Source organism: Pocillopora verrucosa, chromosome 9 (assembly GCF_036669915.1).
Source record: "Pocillopora verrucosa isolate sample1 chromosome 9, ASM3666991v2, whole genome shotgun sequence".
In the NCBI taxonomy this organism is placed as follows: Eukaryota; Metazoa; Cnidaria; class Anthozoa; order Scleractinia; family Pocilloporidae; genus Pocillopora; species Pocillopora verrucosa.
In genome coordinates, this window is record NC_089320.1 from 12,242,861 (window position 1) to 12,261,280 (window position 18,420).

General features: G+C 36.5%; 1 protein-coding gene across 1 annotated transcript; it reads right to left on the bottom strand.

The window, feature by feature from the left end:
* Positions 1-121: 121 nt before the first annotated feature.
* LOC131797031 (ubiquitin carboxyl-terminal hydrolase 5) lies at positions 122-17,959 on the bottom strand. The gene is made up of 28 exons (XM_059114646.2): positions 17,695-17,959; positions 16,395-16,517; positions 15,326-15,392; positions 15,026-15,060; positions 14,058-14,150; positions 13,343-13,437; positions 13,116-13,166; positions 12,574-12,665; positions 11,870-11,962; positions 11,280-11,374; positions 10,900-10,968; positions 10,628-10,695; positions 7,413-7,469; positions 6,914-6,985; positions 6,569-6,656; positions 5,861-5,992; positions 5,505-5,552; positions 5,326-5,431; positions 4,781-4,838; positions 4,173-4,295; positions 3,997-4,085; positions 3,479-3,583; positions 2,923-3,024; positions 2,500-2,547; positions 1,547-1,671; positions 1,021-1,141; positions 530-614; positions 122-450 (listed from the first exon to the last, which is right to left on the bottom strand). The coding sequence occupies exons 1-28, from the start codon at positions 17,782-17,784 to the stop codon at positions 357-359; spliced, it is 2,424 nt and encodes an 807-aa protein (XP_058970629.2). The 5' UTR covers positions 17,785-17,959; the 3' UTR covers positions 122-356.
* Positions 17,960-18,420: the final 461 nt, after the last annotated feature.

Consider the following 18,420-nt stretch of genomic DNA (forward strand, 5'->3'; position numbering starts at 1 on the left):
TATTACGCTTGTTATTACATGATACTTTGAAAAAAAAACGAAATTACAAAATTACATCGTTCAATCGGAAAGAAGAATAAAAGTGGCCTCCAGGCTGACATTAGAGCAATTAGTAGATCCATTATCCACAATGAGCAAATTTATTAACAACCTAATGCGTAACGGTTCTTTTAGTTCCAAATTAAAATTTGTCTAACACGTCATTTTAAGGCGTCTGTCAACGTGCCAGTGTTCTTTCACTTTTCAAATCCACTGCAAACATGATTTTCCTACGTCCGTCTCTGTTCTGACTCGGCGCAAAACTTCACTGAAGAACTTTAGAAGCGCAGAAAAACACAAAACTGCGCACGATTGAGTTAACTTTGTACTCGTTGGTACAAATACAAATACCCAAGATCCTTTGGCGGTTTCTCTGAGAGGGCTACTTTACGATCATTGAAAATCACCCACCTATTGAGAAACAACAAAATTATAGCAGTTCAAGGTTTAAGCGCAATTTGATGAGGAAATGTAATTGTAAATACAATACCTTCCGTCCTTAAGCACGTGACAAACATAATGACCACACATCGTTGATGTACCCATGTGACTGATAAAGGCAATCAGGCGGTATTCTGAAAGAGAAATGAAATCATGAGAAACATACAACAAAAAAACCAAATTTTTTAAATTTTAATCAACTTGCTCGGTATGTATTGAACAAGTTCTCCATTGCAATGTATTTATCCACGAAAACAACTGGAAGAAGAATAGTCTTTTTTTCATTTTATTCCATCTAAATTCACGACGTAATTGCAGCGCAACTCGATCTCATTGTTTCTGCACAAATTGATATGATCTTAATTACACGCTTACTGAAATCTTGCCCAATATTTATCTACCACATTGCAACTTATCCACTGGATACAGCTCATGAGACAAGAGTTCAACAGTTAGGCCAGTGAATGAAACCCAATAGGCAGTAACCAAAGTCAAACACTGTTCACAACACAAACAAACCTGTCTTATACTGATACTTACTTCCTGGTCCATCATTATACTGGGGTCCAGTCTCCTGGTTAGCAGAACTTTCTCCTTCCATAGAGTCGAGCTCATGCGCATGACTAAATATCCAATCCGCTGCACGCTCTAAGTTGTTGTCCTACATGAGAGTGACGGTAAAAATGGCAAACTTTGAGAAGAGAACATTGGCCATCAGCATGACAAGCGCGAATGCATTCACAATAGAATGAAAAATGGATCAAACAGCCGATTATCCATTTAAATAGCTAGCTAACGAACAAACAAGAGAGTGAGTGGGGGTGAGATACAACCTTCCAGCGATCTGAACATGGCATGTCAGATCACGTGATCCGAATTGCGCTAGAAAAAAAATACCAAAAAACCGAAAAAACCAAACAAAAAACAAAGCAAAGCGCAAAGGAAGCGGTGAGTTAGGTTTCCTCGAAAAACGGGTGTTTTTGGACTTGGAACACAAAAAATGTGGTCTAAATTGCTAATATTATCACGGAAGGCTTAAAGCTTATTACATTGAGGAGATACTCACTGTGGCTTTTAAAGCCTTGATAGCTTGTGCCTCAGTAAAACCCATAGAAGTAATAATCGCCAATGATTCTTCATCAGCAGCTTTTGATCCTTGACTACCAGGAAGCACTAGTGGTGAGGTGAAATCTTGAATGGTAAAGACAGAATGGTTCTAAGAGATTTGAAATCGTTACATAGGGACTGGCAAAAAAAAAGCTTCAAGACATACTTGTCACTCTCTTTAATTACATGCTGGTACATAATTTTTATTACAAGCAGCCCCAATAACAAAATTGTTGACAGGTCTTACTGAAACTTCATCATTACCCATTCTTAACAAAGAGTGTAGAATGAGTGTGGGGATCACTTATCAATTTTTCCTTCATGTTTTCATTCATTTCCTTTTGAAGAAGTTACGAGAATTTGTTAAGATATGAAGATAATTCTCTCTGGCTGACAAGTTTTTTCATTCTTATCACCTCTTTGCCTCAGAATGTATGGATATTCTGAGATGACGTTCCTTGTTTATCATGACTGAGAGGTTAACGAGCAGAGCACAGTGATGGGCCGAAACCTTGTGGCAAACACGTCTTCGAACAAAACATTCGTAGTCGTTAAAAATGTTATTTACACACTTAGTAATTTCCAACAAGGAGAAGAATGCATGACTGAATTGCTCTATTGTAAAAAGGGGCCGCGTCACGACTGATGTCTTAAGCCATTTTCGTGCACCTTGTAAATTAAATCACCTTGAGCCAAGAGGAAATAAAAAAAACTTTGATAAGAAAGTAAAACCAAATAGGGAGACCAAAAATGACACCAGGCTGGTTAAGAATTAAAAATGTTAACGTGGATTGCAAATGATTAAGACAACACACGAAGTATAACATTTTAAAGACCCAAAGTACTTTAAGAGCAGCTCCATCTGAAACGTGGAAACCTGCACACAAAAATGATTACTAACACTCGTCTCACCTGGGTCACCCATATGTTCTAAAACCCAGTTCATGGCAGGTTCTACACCTAATCAAAGAAAAAACCAATGAACAAATGAACATCAATCAGGGAAAGTAGCATGAAAAACATTCGATATGAACTGATCTCTTCTACTCTGCTTCAACGTCTTTCTCACTCTACAGAATTCACAATCAACATTGTCTACCCTTGCATTCTGCTGTCCCCAGTCACTTATGACCCTAGCTGGTTTAACAGCCTTAACTCACCAGTAAACTATCCATTGGTAAATTATACTGATGAGAAATCAAAACTGACTGGGGTCGGATTTAAAAGAAAAACTCATACATGTCTTCGCCCCTGGCATGTCACACGTGTAACACCTCTCCACAATGTTATTACACAGTTTAAAGATTTTAACAAAACTGTGGATGGCTCTCTTACCTTGGTTCTTTGTGTGATAGACAGCCTTCCGACAACCTTCTTTGTGGAAGCCCATAGAAACAAGCTGAGCAACGACACTATCATCGATTTGGATCTGAGGAGCTGGAAAGAAATAAACACGAAATGAGATTTCGGTCTTGGTTTGGTACGGTGCAGAAGGTGGGGTGAGTATTTCGCCTGGACGCGTGGCAATCAAAACACTGTTCTCACGGCAATGGAAGTCAATGATCAACCGTTAAAGTAATTTACCGAAAATGCTGTTCTGAGTTCTACAGCAGCTTTTCATTAGTTGTTCATCGTAAGTCTCGAGCAGTTTTCCCTTCCCTCATCTACCTTCCTTATTTTTTCCTGCCAATGATCGCATTCGTGTTGGAATGGGGGGTCATTGCTCGGTTGCAAAGATTTGCCAGCCATGTGCACGGATTATTTCCCAAAGCTAGCTAGACACAATGGAAGGCCTTGGATACCCCTGGAACCCAACTTTCCTTGCAGTGAGACTGCTCGTCAACAAAAATATATTTCTCTTACAACTAATGAGAGACTCAGAAGGTTGTACCTGCAGGAGCCTGCTCGCCTTCTGGGAGTTCTTCTTCGTTCGACTGAAGACCAGTAGCTCTTAGATGAGTCAGGTCTAGTTCATCTAAAATATCTACAGAAACATCTGGAAAAAATTTACACAATTATTCCTTTAGAATACATTACATTACAAGCAAGCCACTTTTTCGACGAACGACAAGCCAAGGAAAATTCCATCTTCGCTCCTCTTGTAAACAAAACTTCAAGTATCCATTCTGTTTCATGTACATACATAGGTGGTTAATGTAAAGAAGGGAACCTATTTCTAGGACCTCCCATTTGAGAAAATTACGTTTGCAGTAAATTTATGTTATGTGTAAATTTAGGGGAACTGATATCATCACATCTACAGTCTGTTTACAGGCTAGAAAACAGTAACACAGTCACTTTTCGAGCACACGAAGTGCAGGTTAAGTGCAGGAAGCGGATTTATCTACATGCATAGCACCGAGACACTTTCTCTCATCTTGTGTATAAATATTACAAAACCGGCCATACCTAATTTCTTTGGAGTCCAGTCATCAGCCAGAGTAAACTTCTTCATCTGCACCATTAGGTAATTAGGAAACGTGGCGAATCTAGTTGTTCTGACAAACAAACACACACAGAAAATTTGTCACATACCACACACTAAGTGTACTAGTTAAATATCGTACTGCGGGAGTAGAACTTACTTTTGCGCAACGCTTTTTGCTTTAATTGCGGTGCTGTAAAAATCATCTACAATCTCAGGAGCAGCAAAAGCTTCAATACACGCTGACATTGCTATCCTAGGTCGAACAATTTCATTTGGATCTCTGCAAATGAAAAGTGACAAAAACTTCCTGTTAGTGAGAGGATACTGCATATTTGACCTTCGGCTGCTGAGAAATTAATTCACAGTTACGGCCTAGAAAGATCATTAAAAATTTCGACACTCATTCTTCAAAGTATAGAGCTTTATGGGTTTCATTGTTCGAAGGTAACAGTGCTGCTAATAGAACGCTTTTAAATTAAGTGTAGTAAATCGAAAAGTAATTACAAAAATCACATGGAGGCATTGTGAAGGTAGGGTACAAATGAGTACACTGCGTAAAGCGCGGGAAAACGCTAGTGACAAAGGCGCGATTGGTTTTAGTTTTGCATCTGATTGGTTGGGTGATTAGCGCGAGTTTTCTGGACCAATCACAGAGCGAAGTAAAGCAAAATCAAAGCAATTCTGGATGACTTTCGATTTTTGAAAATTACTCCTAGAGTACTCGTTAATGTTAGGTGTATGGACTGCATGAAAGAAATAACATACAGTCTCTCCTTCTTTTCTTCTGCTTCTTTCTGTTTTAACTCGTAAGCCGCTACTTTCTCTGTAGAGATGGCAAAGGGAATAAAAATTTAAACTGATAGCAACCCAAAATGACAGCAGGGAAAAGCAAACTAAGCTGGTAAATTTTCGTTGGGGACCTTAAACAAACCTGAAAAGCGACGGAAACCAGAGAGTGGTGAAAATAAAGTATCCAACAGATAGAACTTAAATCTTGTATAGGTGTTTTAAAATACTGCCCATTTCCTAGCCGTCTTTTAAAAAAGAAATAAGGGAAAGTTACAAATTTTTTCACGGCATGAGAGCGAGAACCACGAAGACGAACTCTCCTCGTCTCTATTAGGACTTATCCCTACTGACATTTGGTGTCCTAGGAGGGAGGTATAGCGCTGTTAAAAACCGGAAACAGCACTATCCACATACAAAATATTAATTTTAAGTTTTAATGCAAAGTTCCCAAGGCGTCTCTGTTGTGGCTGCTTGAGCTCATCAAAACAGAAAATCTAAAGTATACGAAGGAAATTTGTCACCTTTATTCAATACAGCCTCCATAGGTATTGATAATGACAACAACGTATCCTCTCGGCTGTTATACCGAACTTTTCCTGATTTCATACACTGTGTCCGTTCTTCCACCTGATTAACAACAATGAAATAGTTACCTGCACATACACATGCTACCAATCCATGAAACTGAACTACACCTTACCTTATATCTAAACGAGTCTGCTGGGTTGATGGCCCCTGCGTTGGATCGCTAAAAGAAATTAAGAAGAAATATAAATCATGTTAAAACCTTCACACTTACAATTACAAAGAGGCGATAATAAGCGCTGTGATTGGTTGACAAACGAATTATTCCACCTTCTCAACCATTCGGATGGAAAGAAGAAACCAACTGGCAAGAATTTTCCTTCCTCGTTTCCTGGGCTTGTTCTCAACCTCACTCTCAAGTTGCCTTGGTTAACTAGGTCAGTATAAATGCAATACATATGTACGTTGTAGTTGGTAATGAGAAGCAAACGATGAAAATCCACAATCAGGGTAAATGCCCCTAAAATGTACCTCGGCTCTGTCTATAGCGGAAAGTAAATGCATAAAGAACTCTTGCGCGTCTTGCTGCCTGTTGGTGGAGAACTCGGGGTGACCACGCCCAATCACAGTTTTGAACATATGCGGTGCAATACCATCTTGTTCCTGACAAGTAAAAGGATAACGAAGGTCTTAACAAATGCTTGCGATTATGGTGTGTTACTTAGAGACATGTACAGTATTCGTCTTGATCTTGCGTCAAAGATTTAATTGTATGTTGAGTTTTCACTGTATGGCGGTGAAAGTCCACGTTGTTATTGAGTAGAATATAATCGTGTCCGTGGCCTATCCAAAATGTGTGAGCAAAAGCATAATCCATAATATCAAGGCAATGACGACAGTGTCAAACCGGAACTCGTTTCACGATCCTCGAAACTTTCGAGAATCGAGGATGAGACGCTTGTAGAAATATTTCCATATCACACAGGACTCCAGCCCGAATCAAGCTGCTCTCCAAAATTTCTGATACCGTGATATGTATTTAAGTCTAAAACGTTTAGTTCAAGGAAATCACGACCTGACCTGGGTCCATTTCTATCGTTAGCAAGCCATTAACAACAAAAATCTCGCGATCAACCTTTTGATTCTTGAGAAGACCTGCAGTAAATGTTACTGGAACCTAACTACACATACATGTGACCGGGACTCCGTCAAAAACGCAAATCAAACACTGAAACACACCTGATCTGTTTGTTTCTCTGCTTTTTCCTGATGTTCCTGTGGTGCTGTGGCGTATTTCCCAGAAAGGATTCCATGAGCAACCTTCGCCCTAAAGAAAGAAACACTCATTTCGTGAAATTCTATTTCCCTTTGAAAGAAGTAGAGAGTTTTTTTTTCCGAGAGAGGAATATTATCCTCTCGATTTCGAAAACTTTGAGCAGGGAAAGATGAAGACGCTTTCCACTTTATGTTCCCAGAGTAGCTATTTGTAAGAAAACATTGAGCCCAGTACTTCTCTAAAATCTGTGAGCAGAAAAAATCTACGCGAGGAATGAAAATTAATGAGAAGCTCAGCGATGAACTTACATCTGAGTGTTGAAGTCTCCACTAGGATCCGATGGAGCCTGGAAAAGGATGGTGGCAAATTGATCTCCATACCTGGAGAAACAAAAAAAAAGTACGAAAAATATGCCATTACAAAAAGGACAATATTTTAAACTGAGTTTCGAAAGTAATCCGTGAATCCTTTGGTTTTGCTTTATTTCGTTATGTGATTGGTCCAGAAAAATTGTTCCACTTTTTCTACCAATCAGATTCAGGAACTAAAACCAATCACGACTTGGTCGCCCGCGTTTTCCCGCGCTTTAGGCAATTTCATTGTTTTTACTTTGAATTCTCATTGGCTCTTAGGGTATTTTTTTTTTCTGATTGACCGTTATTTTGGATTTGGTTATAGAAACTCATAGGGAAAAGCATTCTAATAATTGCGACAATTAGTGCACATGTAAATGTCATGCAGTGAACATTCTAGAGCGTATCGACAGCTCGGTAAGTACTAACAAATGTTAGCGATATTAACACATACCTTTGTTTAAACTCCGGAAGTGTAAAAAGAACTTGAAGGACAGAGTTCATGTAACAGCTAAAAAGAGAAGAAAAAAAAAGTTATACTCTAAACTGTCAATTATCACGAACCAATACGACAATTCTATGTATTATTATAATTTTATAGCGGTTAGTGCCCATGGGCAATTGAAAGCGAATCTTTTGTTCTGATTAGCAACCCGAGTAAGCAAGTTGTTCGAGATTGCCCGCCTTGATCTCGCGCAAGCAAAAAATTACGTTTATCAGCCTTTCAAAGTTTTTCTTTTTTTGACAATGACGGCGATGAAGTAGAAAAAAGCGGCAGAAGACCGTGCTGTCAAAACAAAGGAAATGAAAACGACTCTTGTGGGTTAATATTGTGTTACTGACACAGTTCACTTTCCTTCCTGGCTCTCGAAATAAACAAATCATTCTTGATTCCTAATACAGAAAAACTTATCTAATCGCAGCTGTACAAGTTACATGCCTTTACAAATAGTTAGCGGTTAAATGGTTATTCTGCGACAGATGGAGAATGTAACATGTACCAGTTCAAAGTGAGTCAAGATGCATATTCAAGCTACGGTTTGTATTAGGTGGTAACCTTGTATTGAACAGTTTTTAGGTCACAACAAAACTAGAGTAATGTGTGTCCACGCCTACTTAATAGAGGAGTCTACTAAATGCTGGTTTGTTTCACAGTCAATAATGAATTTAGGTTGCATCCACCTAACCCTTTCACTCTCTAGATCTCATTAGTAATTCTCCTTTCTACATACATACATACATAACTTTATTTGATAACGCAGGTTAAAATTTGCGCAACTTTACAGCTGATGTGGACCTGCCTAAACTAATTAGTCTATAATTATATAAAATACAGATATGATAAAATTTATAAGTTGAATAAATCAAGTAAACCATAAAGTTTTAGTAATAGTGAAAATTTGGTTTCATGTTTTGTATAACATTACCTCCCTTTTCAAAATTAATATTCATAACAGTTTGCTTGGATTGTTTTAAGTTATATTTAAAAATAGATAAATTTGGAGAATCTTTAACATTATCGGGAAGTGCATTCCATGCTACTGCAGATCTATGAGCAAAGGACCTACGACCCAATTCGGTTTTGGGCCTATTAAGTACAACATTCAGGGATTTCCTTAGGTTATAACTGTTAGAGTTCTTGGTCACCAAACAATTAATTTCCCGCAACCCTAAATTATAATAAGCATTATATGTAATAGTTAAGATACGTAGCTTATAAAAATACTCTAAAGGCATCCAGCCAACCTTAGAAAGTACATCATTATCCCCAAAACTATTTGGTATCTTATGAATTAGCCTGGCAGCCCTGATGTGAATCATTTCTAGATCTTTAAGCTTGGATCCAGACCCCCAAATTGCAATTCCATATAGAACACTTGGTATAACTATCCTATAGTAAAAAGTCTCCAAGATAGATGTACATAGGAAATTTATACGTCTCAACATTTTAACTTTGGCATTAAATGCAGATCTAGCCAATGCAACATGCTGAGACCAAGAGAGTTTATCATCAATTGTAACCCCAAGGCAATTGGTGGAGGACACATACCGAATGGTGTCCATACCCCACTTCAGCTGTTTCAAAGGACCTATGAAGGGGGTAGTACTTAAGACCATTGCCTCGGATTTACCTTCATGTAGAATCAATCTGTTACTAAGACACCAGGAATTAACCTGGTCCAAAACAGCCTGTAACCCTGTTGTTATTTCATCAACAGTATTCCCTACTACATATATTGTTGTGTCATCAGCATACATATAGACTTCTCCACTGGTAATAGATTCAGGGAGGTCATTAACATAAGATGCAAACAATCTTGGTCCTAGTAAGGATCCCTGAGGGACCCCAGCTCTAATGGGGATTCTATCAGATCTAGACCCACTTACACTAGTCCCTTGTACACGGTTGGAGAGATAGTCATTAATCCATTTCCACATATCACCTGCCAAGCCAACAGCCTTGAGTTTCTCAGTAAGAATACTGTGGTTGACACAATCAAAAGCTTTGCGGAAATCAATGAATAAGACTCCAACCTTATGGCCTCTATCCAGGGCACTCCCCCAGGACTCAGTGAGATGAAGGAGGAGGCTCTCCGTTGAATAGCCCCTCCTAAATCCCCATTGTCTATCTGTGAGAATGCCATTGGATAACATGTGATCATCAAGTGAGTCACACACTACCTTCTCAAGAAGCTTTCCTGGTGTACTAAGCAAGGATATAGGTCGGTAATTGTTAGGATCCAGCCTGTTCCCTTTCTTAAAAACAGGTGTAACTAATGACTCCTTCCATTGTTGAGGGAACTTACAACAGTCCATGCTTTTTTTGAACACCTCTAGCAGACCCTGAATAGCAGAGTCCTGTGCCAATTTAAGATCTTTAGGAAAAATATTATCAGGGCCTACTGCTTTGTTTGGATTAATAGACTTCAAAACATCTCTAACTATATCCCAATTCAAAGAAAAATTCTCTATAGTGGGAGTAATTCTATTAATATAAAAAGTAGTATCTAAATGTACTGGATCCAAGTTCTTAGTAAGATCATGTGCAATATCAATAAAATAGTTATTAATCAAATTCGCTTTCTGCCTATCATCTGAAATAATAGTGTTATTAGAATCTTGTAGGGGACCAATTTTATCACTTTTGATCTTACCAAGTATACGATTAGATATTCTCCAGAAATCTTTAGGTGAAGAAGATTCTTTAAATAGCCCAATCCAGTAAGAGGCCTCAGCTTTTCTGAGCATACTTCTAACAGCGTTTCTTTTAGCTCTATAGATGTCCCACTGAGGATTATCATGGGGTTTACCTTGAGCAGCTTTTAAACACTTATACCTTTGATTCATAGCCTTTCTGATTTCGGTATTGATCCAGGGAAGTGACTTGTGTCTGACCTTCACATTCCTTCGTTTGATGTTGGACTCTATAATGTCTTTAAACATAAACATTTCTGTCTGCCACACAATTCTTATGATCTTAGTTCTGAGAATTTGGTATTGGATCAGTCCCAAATCCCCTAATCATGCAATATATATTCCTTCATTCTCATCTCATTTTTATTTGATTTTGTGTTGATATTGCAAGGAAAAATTCTGTCCTGGTCACTCGTGGGATTTAAAGGTTTAACACAGGCTGTCCCCCCTCTAAATACAGGTTTTACTGTTTACCTATTTCCTAAATTCTTCAGTCCAGTGTAGCCAGGGCCACATAAGGGAGTCAATTTCTTGCCTGATTCCTTGAATAAATAATAACATCAGAAAACATTAAGATGGACTCAGTTACACATAAACAGCGAATTATGGAACTATCATTGACTTTATTCTTTATCTCTGAGGTCAGAGAACCTCACAACAAAGGAAATGAATCATAAAGTCTCAAATGAAAAAATAAGAAAAATATATTTTGAGGGGTTGTCATCAAAGTCATCAAAAACTGTTACCTGTATAACATCCCACTCTCTTATCCTCATGTTTATGTCAATCTCCAACTCTGCCATTGTCTTGTCTGTCTGATAACATAATGTTAAAAAGGAGAATTGAAGTTCACAATTCACTCTACCTTGAAAGAATACCTCCCCCCTTCTTTATTCAAAGTTGTGCAGTCACAGACTGGAGTGCAGTATTGGCAAGGGGGGGGGGAGTAAACTCAATTTAAGGGAAAGAGGGACAAAATAACAATAAATTACTGTTATTCAAGATTACAATCTTCTACTTCCTAGTAATAATGCAATCAGGATGTGTCGCTAGTATATAGATGGGGTTGCATTTTTGTAAGTTGATTGACCATAACAGGATTGCATCTTTAAAACAGTTACTGTACCTTTTCCATCTGAGTAATGTTAATTCCAAAGTGAGCAAGATGCTGAGCTAGATTAGGATCCTCAACCATGTCATCCTCATCATAAGAAAACACATCTTCAAGACAAAAGCAAGATCACACCCCTTAACATCTCTCCAGATTACATGTACTGTACAAGGTTTAGTGTAATGTTACATGGACATGCATGACTTTGTATAAACTTGTCTAAGTTTTAGTGTTTTCCAGAGAATGTAATGGTGTACTCTTCTGGGGTAGAGCAATTTCTGATAATTGTTTAGAACTACATGCAAATATTGTGCAAAACAATTTCATGACAAATGAAATGTATGATGTGCATTCATTGTAAGAAAAGTCTGGGCCTTAAGATATCTCCTTCTCACACATTCTGTGATGTGGAGATGAGGACTCTGGATTGACTTTGTATCAATTGTAAAAGTTTTGTTTTGGAGATTATCATCATCAAAAACAGTTCCTTTGATTTTAGTACATAATTAATAATGTATTGTACACCAAATAATTATGCATGAGACAATTAGTATAGGTTCAAAGACTACATGTACATACATGTGACATTTCCATTAATTTTGTACCTGCTCCATCAGGAGTGATGGTTCCAAGTTTAACAGCTAATGGATATTTTGTTTCCTTGTAATAATCAGCAGCATGATTATTTCCCCCTGATCCTAGAGAGGAAAGAAAGAGGTTTAATACAAAAAAATTTAATTTAATCTACCTTAAAACTTTTTAATCACCCTCTCCTAAAGTCTGCTCATTCAAGCACCTTTAGTTTACAGTTTTGAGCAACAACCAAGTACACCCATGCACATCTGGGTTACCATATTTCTTCACCTATAAGCTGACCTCGGCTATAAGCAGAGACCCTAAAAGTTGGAGACCTTCCAACAGACTTGTGTAGTCCAAAAGAAAAAGCAAAACCATCAGCTATAAGCCGAGAGCGAAATTCTCGATTGTAACCAGCCATTTGAGTGAGTGAACCTCATGGAAAAAATTGGGAAATGGCTCAATGAACACAAAAGCTAATAAATGACAATAAACACGAAAGAAAAAAAAGCGAATCAGTGAAGATGTAAATACTACTATGTGACTGCAGAAAGTTTAACACAAAAATACTCTCAGTTACTGTAACCTGAAAATGTTTCAATCAAGTATCTCTTTTGTCACTGTTATTTTTCTCATGATGCCAAAAGCATGCCACTCTTCATATACTTTATACTATAATAGTTCAAACAAATGTATAAATTTAAAAATTCCATGAAGTAGAAATTATACCAACCATCAAAATATTTCCTGCCACACAAAATTGTACCATCAGTTAAGTTCATCCACAAATTTTCTGTTAAATCACATTTTGAACACTTCCAGCCTCTGAAAGTAAAATATTATTGAAAGGATTGGAACAATAATTGCAATTAATGACAGAGCAAAATTAAAAATGTCAGTATGTAATCTGTGTTGAGCTTCAAAAGTCTGTGCTGGAGCAAAGTGGCCCACCCAGCCAGAGCTTATCATGGTTTCCAAAGCATGAGCCAATCAGGAGTATCACTGTTCTTCCCCTGGATTGGAAGCTGGTCCATTGCAAGGGTTAACCCCCAGCATTTCATCAGGCTTCCCTGACAATTTGTCAGAACCCACTTATATTCTTGGGTGGGCAGAGGCACTGCAAGGGGAAGGTTTTTGGTCCAGAACACAACACACTGACCAGGTTATAGGTCTCAAATGTGGACCTCTCAACCCAAAGTCCAATGCACTCAACATTAAGCCACTGCATCTCCATTGTTGAACTTCAGAAAGAAAGCACTTATTACCAAAACTAACCTTGGTGGAACTTTGACACCATTGTCCAGTTGTAAGAGATTATCAGCATGCCTTAAAAAATAAAGTGCATATGTGTAGTACATAACTGTAAAACTGTACGAATCAATGGCAAGAAAAATTTAACTAGTCTTCCTTGAAAATGCATCTACACAGAAAGTGTGCAAAAAAATTATAAACATTTTATAATTTTTAAAAGTAGTTTACTAAAGTTCAGGTTTACTACTTGCTTGGATTTCAATCTTTTTTCTCCATCCCAAGAGGCAACTTGGTCTTTATATGCTGATGAGTCTGCAGTAAGAACTCCTGCTATGGCTAACTGAAGCTATGCAAATAATAATAATAAAGAAAATTAATGAGTGATATTGTGTTTTTTTTCTAACAAGTGCTTCAAATAATAAATAAAATCTTGACTTTAGTTCGATCCTAAGGAAACTAATTTTAAAAGAAGTCTAAATAATTTGTGTCAAAAAAGAGAAAACTGAATTAAAGCTATAACTCCCTCAATTGATTTACATGTAATTTCTTTATATAATAAATTATCAGTACATTATCCAGCAATCAGATAATGAGAATACTCAAACTTATCAGAGGTAGAGGTTATTATCTTGATCTAACATCAAATTCTTGTAGCTAGTTCACAAGGAAATGTGTAGCAGCCACAGAGGAGAATTAACAATCAGATCTTGGGGGTAAATTGCTAGATGTACAACATGATACTGTTTGGATTTATGTTGTAACTTTAATTAATAATTGTACTTGCAGATAATGGAAATCATTGTACGGTACTACTACGCATGATCATGATTATAATCAAGAACTAGAAATTAGTTTCATAAATGAATGGTTTCCATTCTTGGCCTTGCCTCTTTCCCTCTTTAATCAAGAATGTCAGATGAATCAATCTGTAATTTCCACTATACCTAGTAAATTTAAGCATAGTACCTGGAGTGGAATCTCAGCATTTGGAAGAGGAATGACAAGAGGATCTCCCCCAGTCCCCAACACTGAGACTGAATTGAACTCATCATATTCCACCTGTATAAATAAATAAACATTTATTAGTAACAAACGACATTGATATTTACCTTTAAGTTAATACATCTTTTTGTCACTTGTCAATAGATTACAGAAATCCAGACCTGAAAGTTTCTTTATCATGAGTTAAAAAAATTTAATTAAATGTTCATCATTGTTAAAATAATGCTTGGAAAAAATACATACCTCTCTAAGTCAAACAACTTGAATATCTCATTTTCTTGTTAGTGTATATGTGTGTGGCAAAATTAATAAACAGAAAACTGAAACCTCAAGCTTTCAGAATCATTCTCTCTAACAAAGGATAAATTTATAAACTGCTGCATGGTCCATGCATAATGCCAGAAGTACACTGTGGAAAAATTCCTTGATATCAATCTCTCTTGCTGCCAAAAATTATACTGTTGTTGTTCATTATAAATCCAAATTTTCCTTTCTGTTGCATTTTCTCTTGTTGTCATATGCATTGCTTTCATCAATATTCTGTTATATTATTTCTCAGAGTGTCTTTGTTGTCTGTTATTTTGTATTTGCATTTGTCAATGTCTTTGAGTATAATTGTAGTAACTTATTATTTGTAATTTTCTTTTAGCAACTGCTTCAATTTTTACTTTGCTCCAATTCCTCAGTTTATTTTGTTTTGTTTGGAGGTATAGTAAAGAGCATGTTATTGTTTGGAAATGTACAAGTACTTTTGGCCATCATGCTCTCAATGTTACATAATACACGTACATGACAGGACAGAAACTGCCCACATTGTGAGTACCTCCCATTTTCCCTCATAAATCCTTAGAAAAGTTTTCTAAGCATTTATAAGGTACTTACAGTGCACACAATTTCTTTCCTGTTATGTCCATGCATTTTGTATCAAGTACCTTTGTCTTTTCCACATCAAATCCTCCTTCAACGCCTACCACAGGGAAAACAAGGAGTTTCTAACTTTCAAGTAACATCATGTACCAATTAAATCTTCAGTTGGGCTGACATATATAAAGGCCCCTTTATTGGTGGGGTATTATCAATGACATGAAGTTTTTCTTGAATTTACATGTTAAACTTTTAAGTTTGACACTGGACCAGCGTGCAAATATTATAAAATGGAAATTAATCTGATGAGGTGCAGCAAATACCACATAATGATGTTAAAAAGTTAGGAAATTTAAAACGCAACTCACCAATTGCCAGTCTTGTAGGTTTTTTCTTTGGTGGAGTATCTGTAGAGCTATCTGTTTCAATCTGAACCTTTTTGAGGAAACAAACAGACAAATAGTAACCATATAATGAATGATCATAAACAATTACTGGGAATTCTTCCTTAAAAAATTTCCCTTTCTTGACTGCTAAATTTATGCACACTGAAATAACAATGTGGAGTACCGTAAATGTCCATTTGAATTTTTTACTTTGTTTTATCTTCCTTTCCCCTGTTTGAGATTATGATTTTCATAATGAGGTCTAGACAGAGGAACACAAATATCATCATCGTAAAAAACATTGAAACTGTTCCCAAAAAAAGAACTGATCTGCAAAACAGTCATGAAATGTCTAAAGTTTACCCAAAGATTAAAAAAAAAAATCCTTCAGTCTTTTTGAAAATATCTCTTTGATAAAAATGCTGTGGGTACTCAGATACATCTTAAAAGAGATGTACTACGGTACCGCTTGTGTATATGTTAACCAAAAAACCCGAATTTAATGCACCAAAAATCGCATGCAATTATGAATGATAAAAATTGCACACATCAAAAAATTGCAAGTGTGCGCATGACCTTGAGACATTGGCCTCATTAGTATGTATGAGGTAGTCCTTTTGTTTTTCTATTGTTGGCAGTTTATTGTTTTAAAGAACAGGCCACAATGTAGTAGCACTAAAATACTACACAGCTTAACCAATGACAAGCAAACTTGTTTGTTGCAATCACCATTCAAACCGATCTTCCCAATATGCTTTTACCAATGCAACTTTGTAATCAAAATATATAATGATTTACCATTTCCAATGGAATTCATTCATCAAAATAGCTATTTCTCACTTAATAAGCAGTAATGCTAAAAGGGTCTTCTCTGAGTTTTCTGGTTTTCCTCATTACACAAAAAAACTTCCAAATTCCAATTCAACAAGGAAACTGAACAAGAAAACCATCTTGTGGGTGTCTAACATTACCTGAATAAGATTTCATTTAATACTCTGTTTTCAAACTGACTTATTTATTAATCATCATTCATGTTATGAAATATAGTTACCTTCTTAACTTTCTTCAAATGCAAGAAAACCTTGTGAGAGGTCTTACTGATATGAAGATAAACATGTTCCTCACAAAAACCAAGAAATGTAGAAAGACAAACATAGAGTCCTCCATCACTTTCCTATAAAATAAAAATTCACAAGATAAGGTAAGTAAACATTTTACTTAATAAGTGTGATTTCCTAAAGCTCAAACATCATTTTGATTCACCACAATTTTTTTCAAATCTCTTTCTTTACCACTGGAAGTTATGTTCAATTGCACTGAAAGAATTGGATAGAGAAAAAGAGATGGAGAGTAACCAAAAAGACTTTCAAGTCTAATTTTTTTTTTGTCTAAACCTTGTAGCTTAACCGTTTAACTTCCAGAAGTAATGAACATGTAACTTTTCCCCATAATATCCATACCTTATCCAGCAAAGAGATAATTCGAATACTCAAACTTATCAGCTAGAGGTTGTTGTCTTGATCTAACTGCAAATTCTCATTACTAAGTTACATAGAAATGTGTAGCAGCTAGAGGGGAGAATTAACAATCAGATCTCAGGAGTTAAAGAGTTAATTTAAGTGAGCAGCACAGAAATTTTTATTTCAATAGAATAGGTTGAGCTCACACACTGAACTAAAAGCAAATTAGAAATAACTGGAACATGATCTGATAATCAATGGGTGTCAAATTTCAAACTTGTTGCCATCAAAACCAGACTTATTTTTTTTAATTGTGGAGCAACATTTGCATGCTGCATTTTTGCCACGAGTAACATAATGATCAGTTTAGAAAAAAAATGTAGTATTTTCAATCTAAGGGACATTCATGCACAGAGAGGATGGACAATATTGGAAAGTCAACTTCATAATTTTGTTCAAATGGAATGGTGACACTTTTAGAGCTCTAGTCAGCTTCGATAATTGATGACAATGTTACAGCATATATTAAAGTTAATGTTATAGCAATTACCACCAGCAAATTAAAAAACTAAGAGGGGTAAAATTTCCGCACAGCCCCATACTATTTCCTGTTTTAAGGCTAAAAAGGTATACTCAATATAATTTCATATATAATTTCACTCTTTCTCATAGAACAAGCGACAGGAAAATTAAAAAAAGATAGAAATTGGAGTAAAACGAGGCTTAATCATGATACATGTGAAGAAGGGAAAAACGACGTAATTTGTACGTCTGAAAGTTTTTCTTGGTTATTAAACACTGCAAAGAAGAGTTTTTGAATTAAAACACACTTCAATAAACCCTACGTGCATTTTTTTTTTAGGACCACATCTACATATTTGCAATACATACCGGCGAGTCGAAGCAGTACACACATTCATCTTTGAAAACCTTATCTCCACCTCCTGGAACACGGATACCTGGGCTCTTTAAATACTCCATAGGAGAACGAGAGTTGTCGTAATTTTCCAGTAATTATTTCAACAAATTTCACAAGTTTGAAAGAAAAATGAAAGAACACGAGATCTACTACGTTTATGAAGAATTCCGCTGACAGGGAAATTGGACTTCCGCCCAATGACCTCTTCGTATAAGCTACACTGACCTATACTTGGCCAACCTCCTCGCGTGCAGATCTCAATCCCCTCCCGCCGAAGGATTACAGCATTTAAAAATTTTATTTTCTTTTGCCGTTTGAAGACAACCACAGAAAACCTGTGAGACAAATGCACCATTAAAGAACATTGAAAACTGAAAAAAATGCACTAATGCTTGAGATTTAGACTCTCCACCCACATCGAAATTTAAGACGCTTAAAAAAATCAATTCAATACAATTTGAGTCGCCTACGTGTAGCTATACCCTCCGCCCGTCTAGAGTGAAATGGAGGCAAGGCTATAATTTCTTTTCGGCCTCTAACTGTAATGAATGGAGAGGGACAACCTCATCTTTACTGAGAAGAAAATGCTACAAGTCTTCGACAATTTCATGGCTAGGTTTGCACTTTTTGAGCTCTTCAAAAAAGTCTGACCCTTAAAAAGGAGGACACACACAGTTGAAGGTTCCATTATATATTGA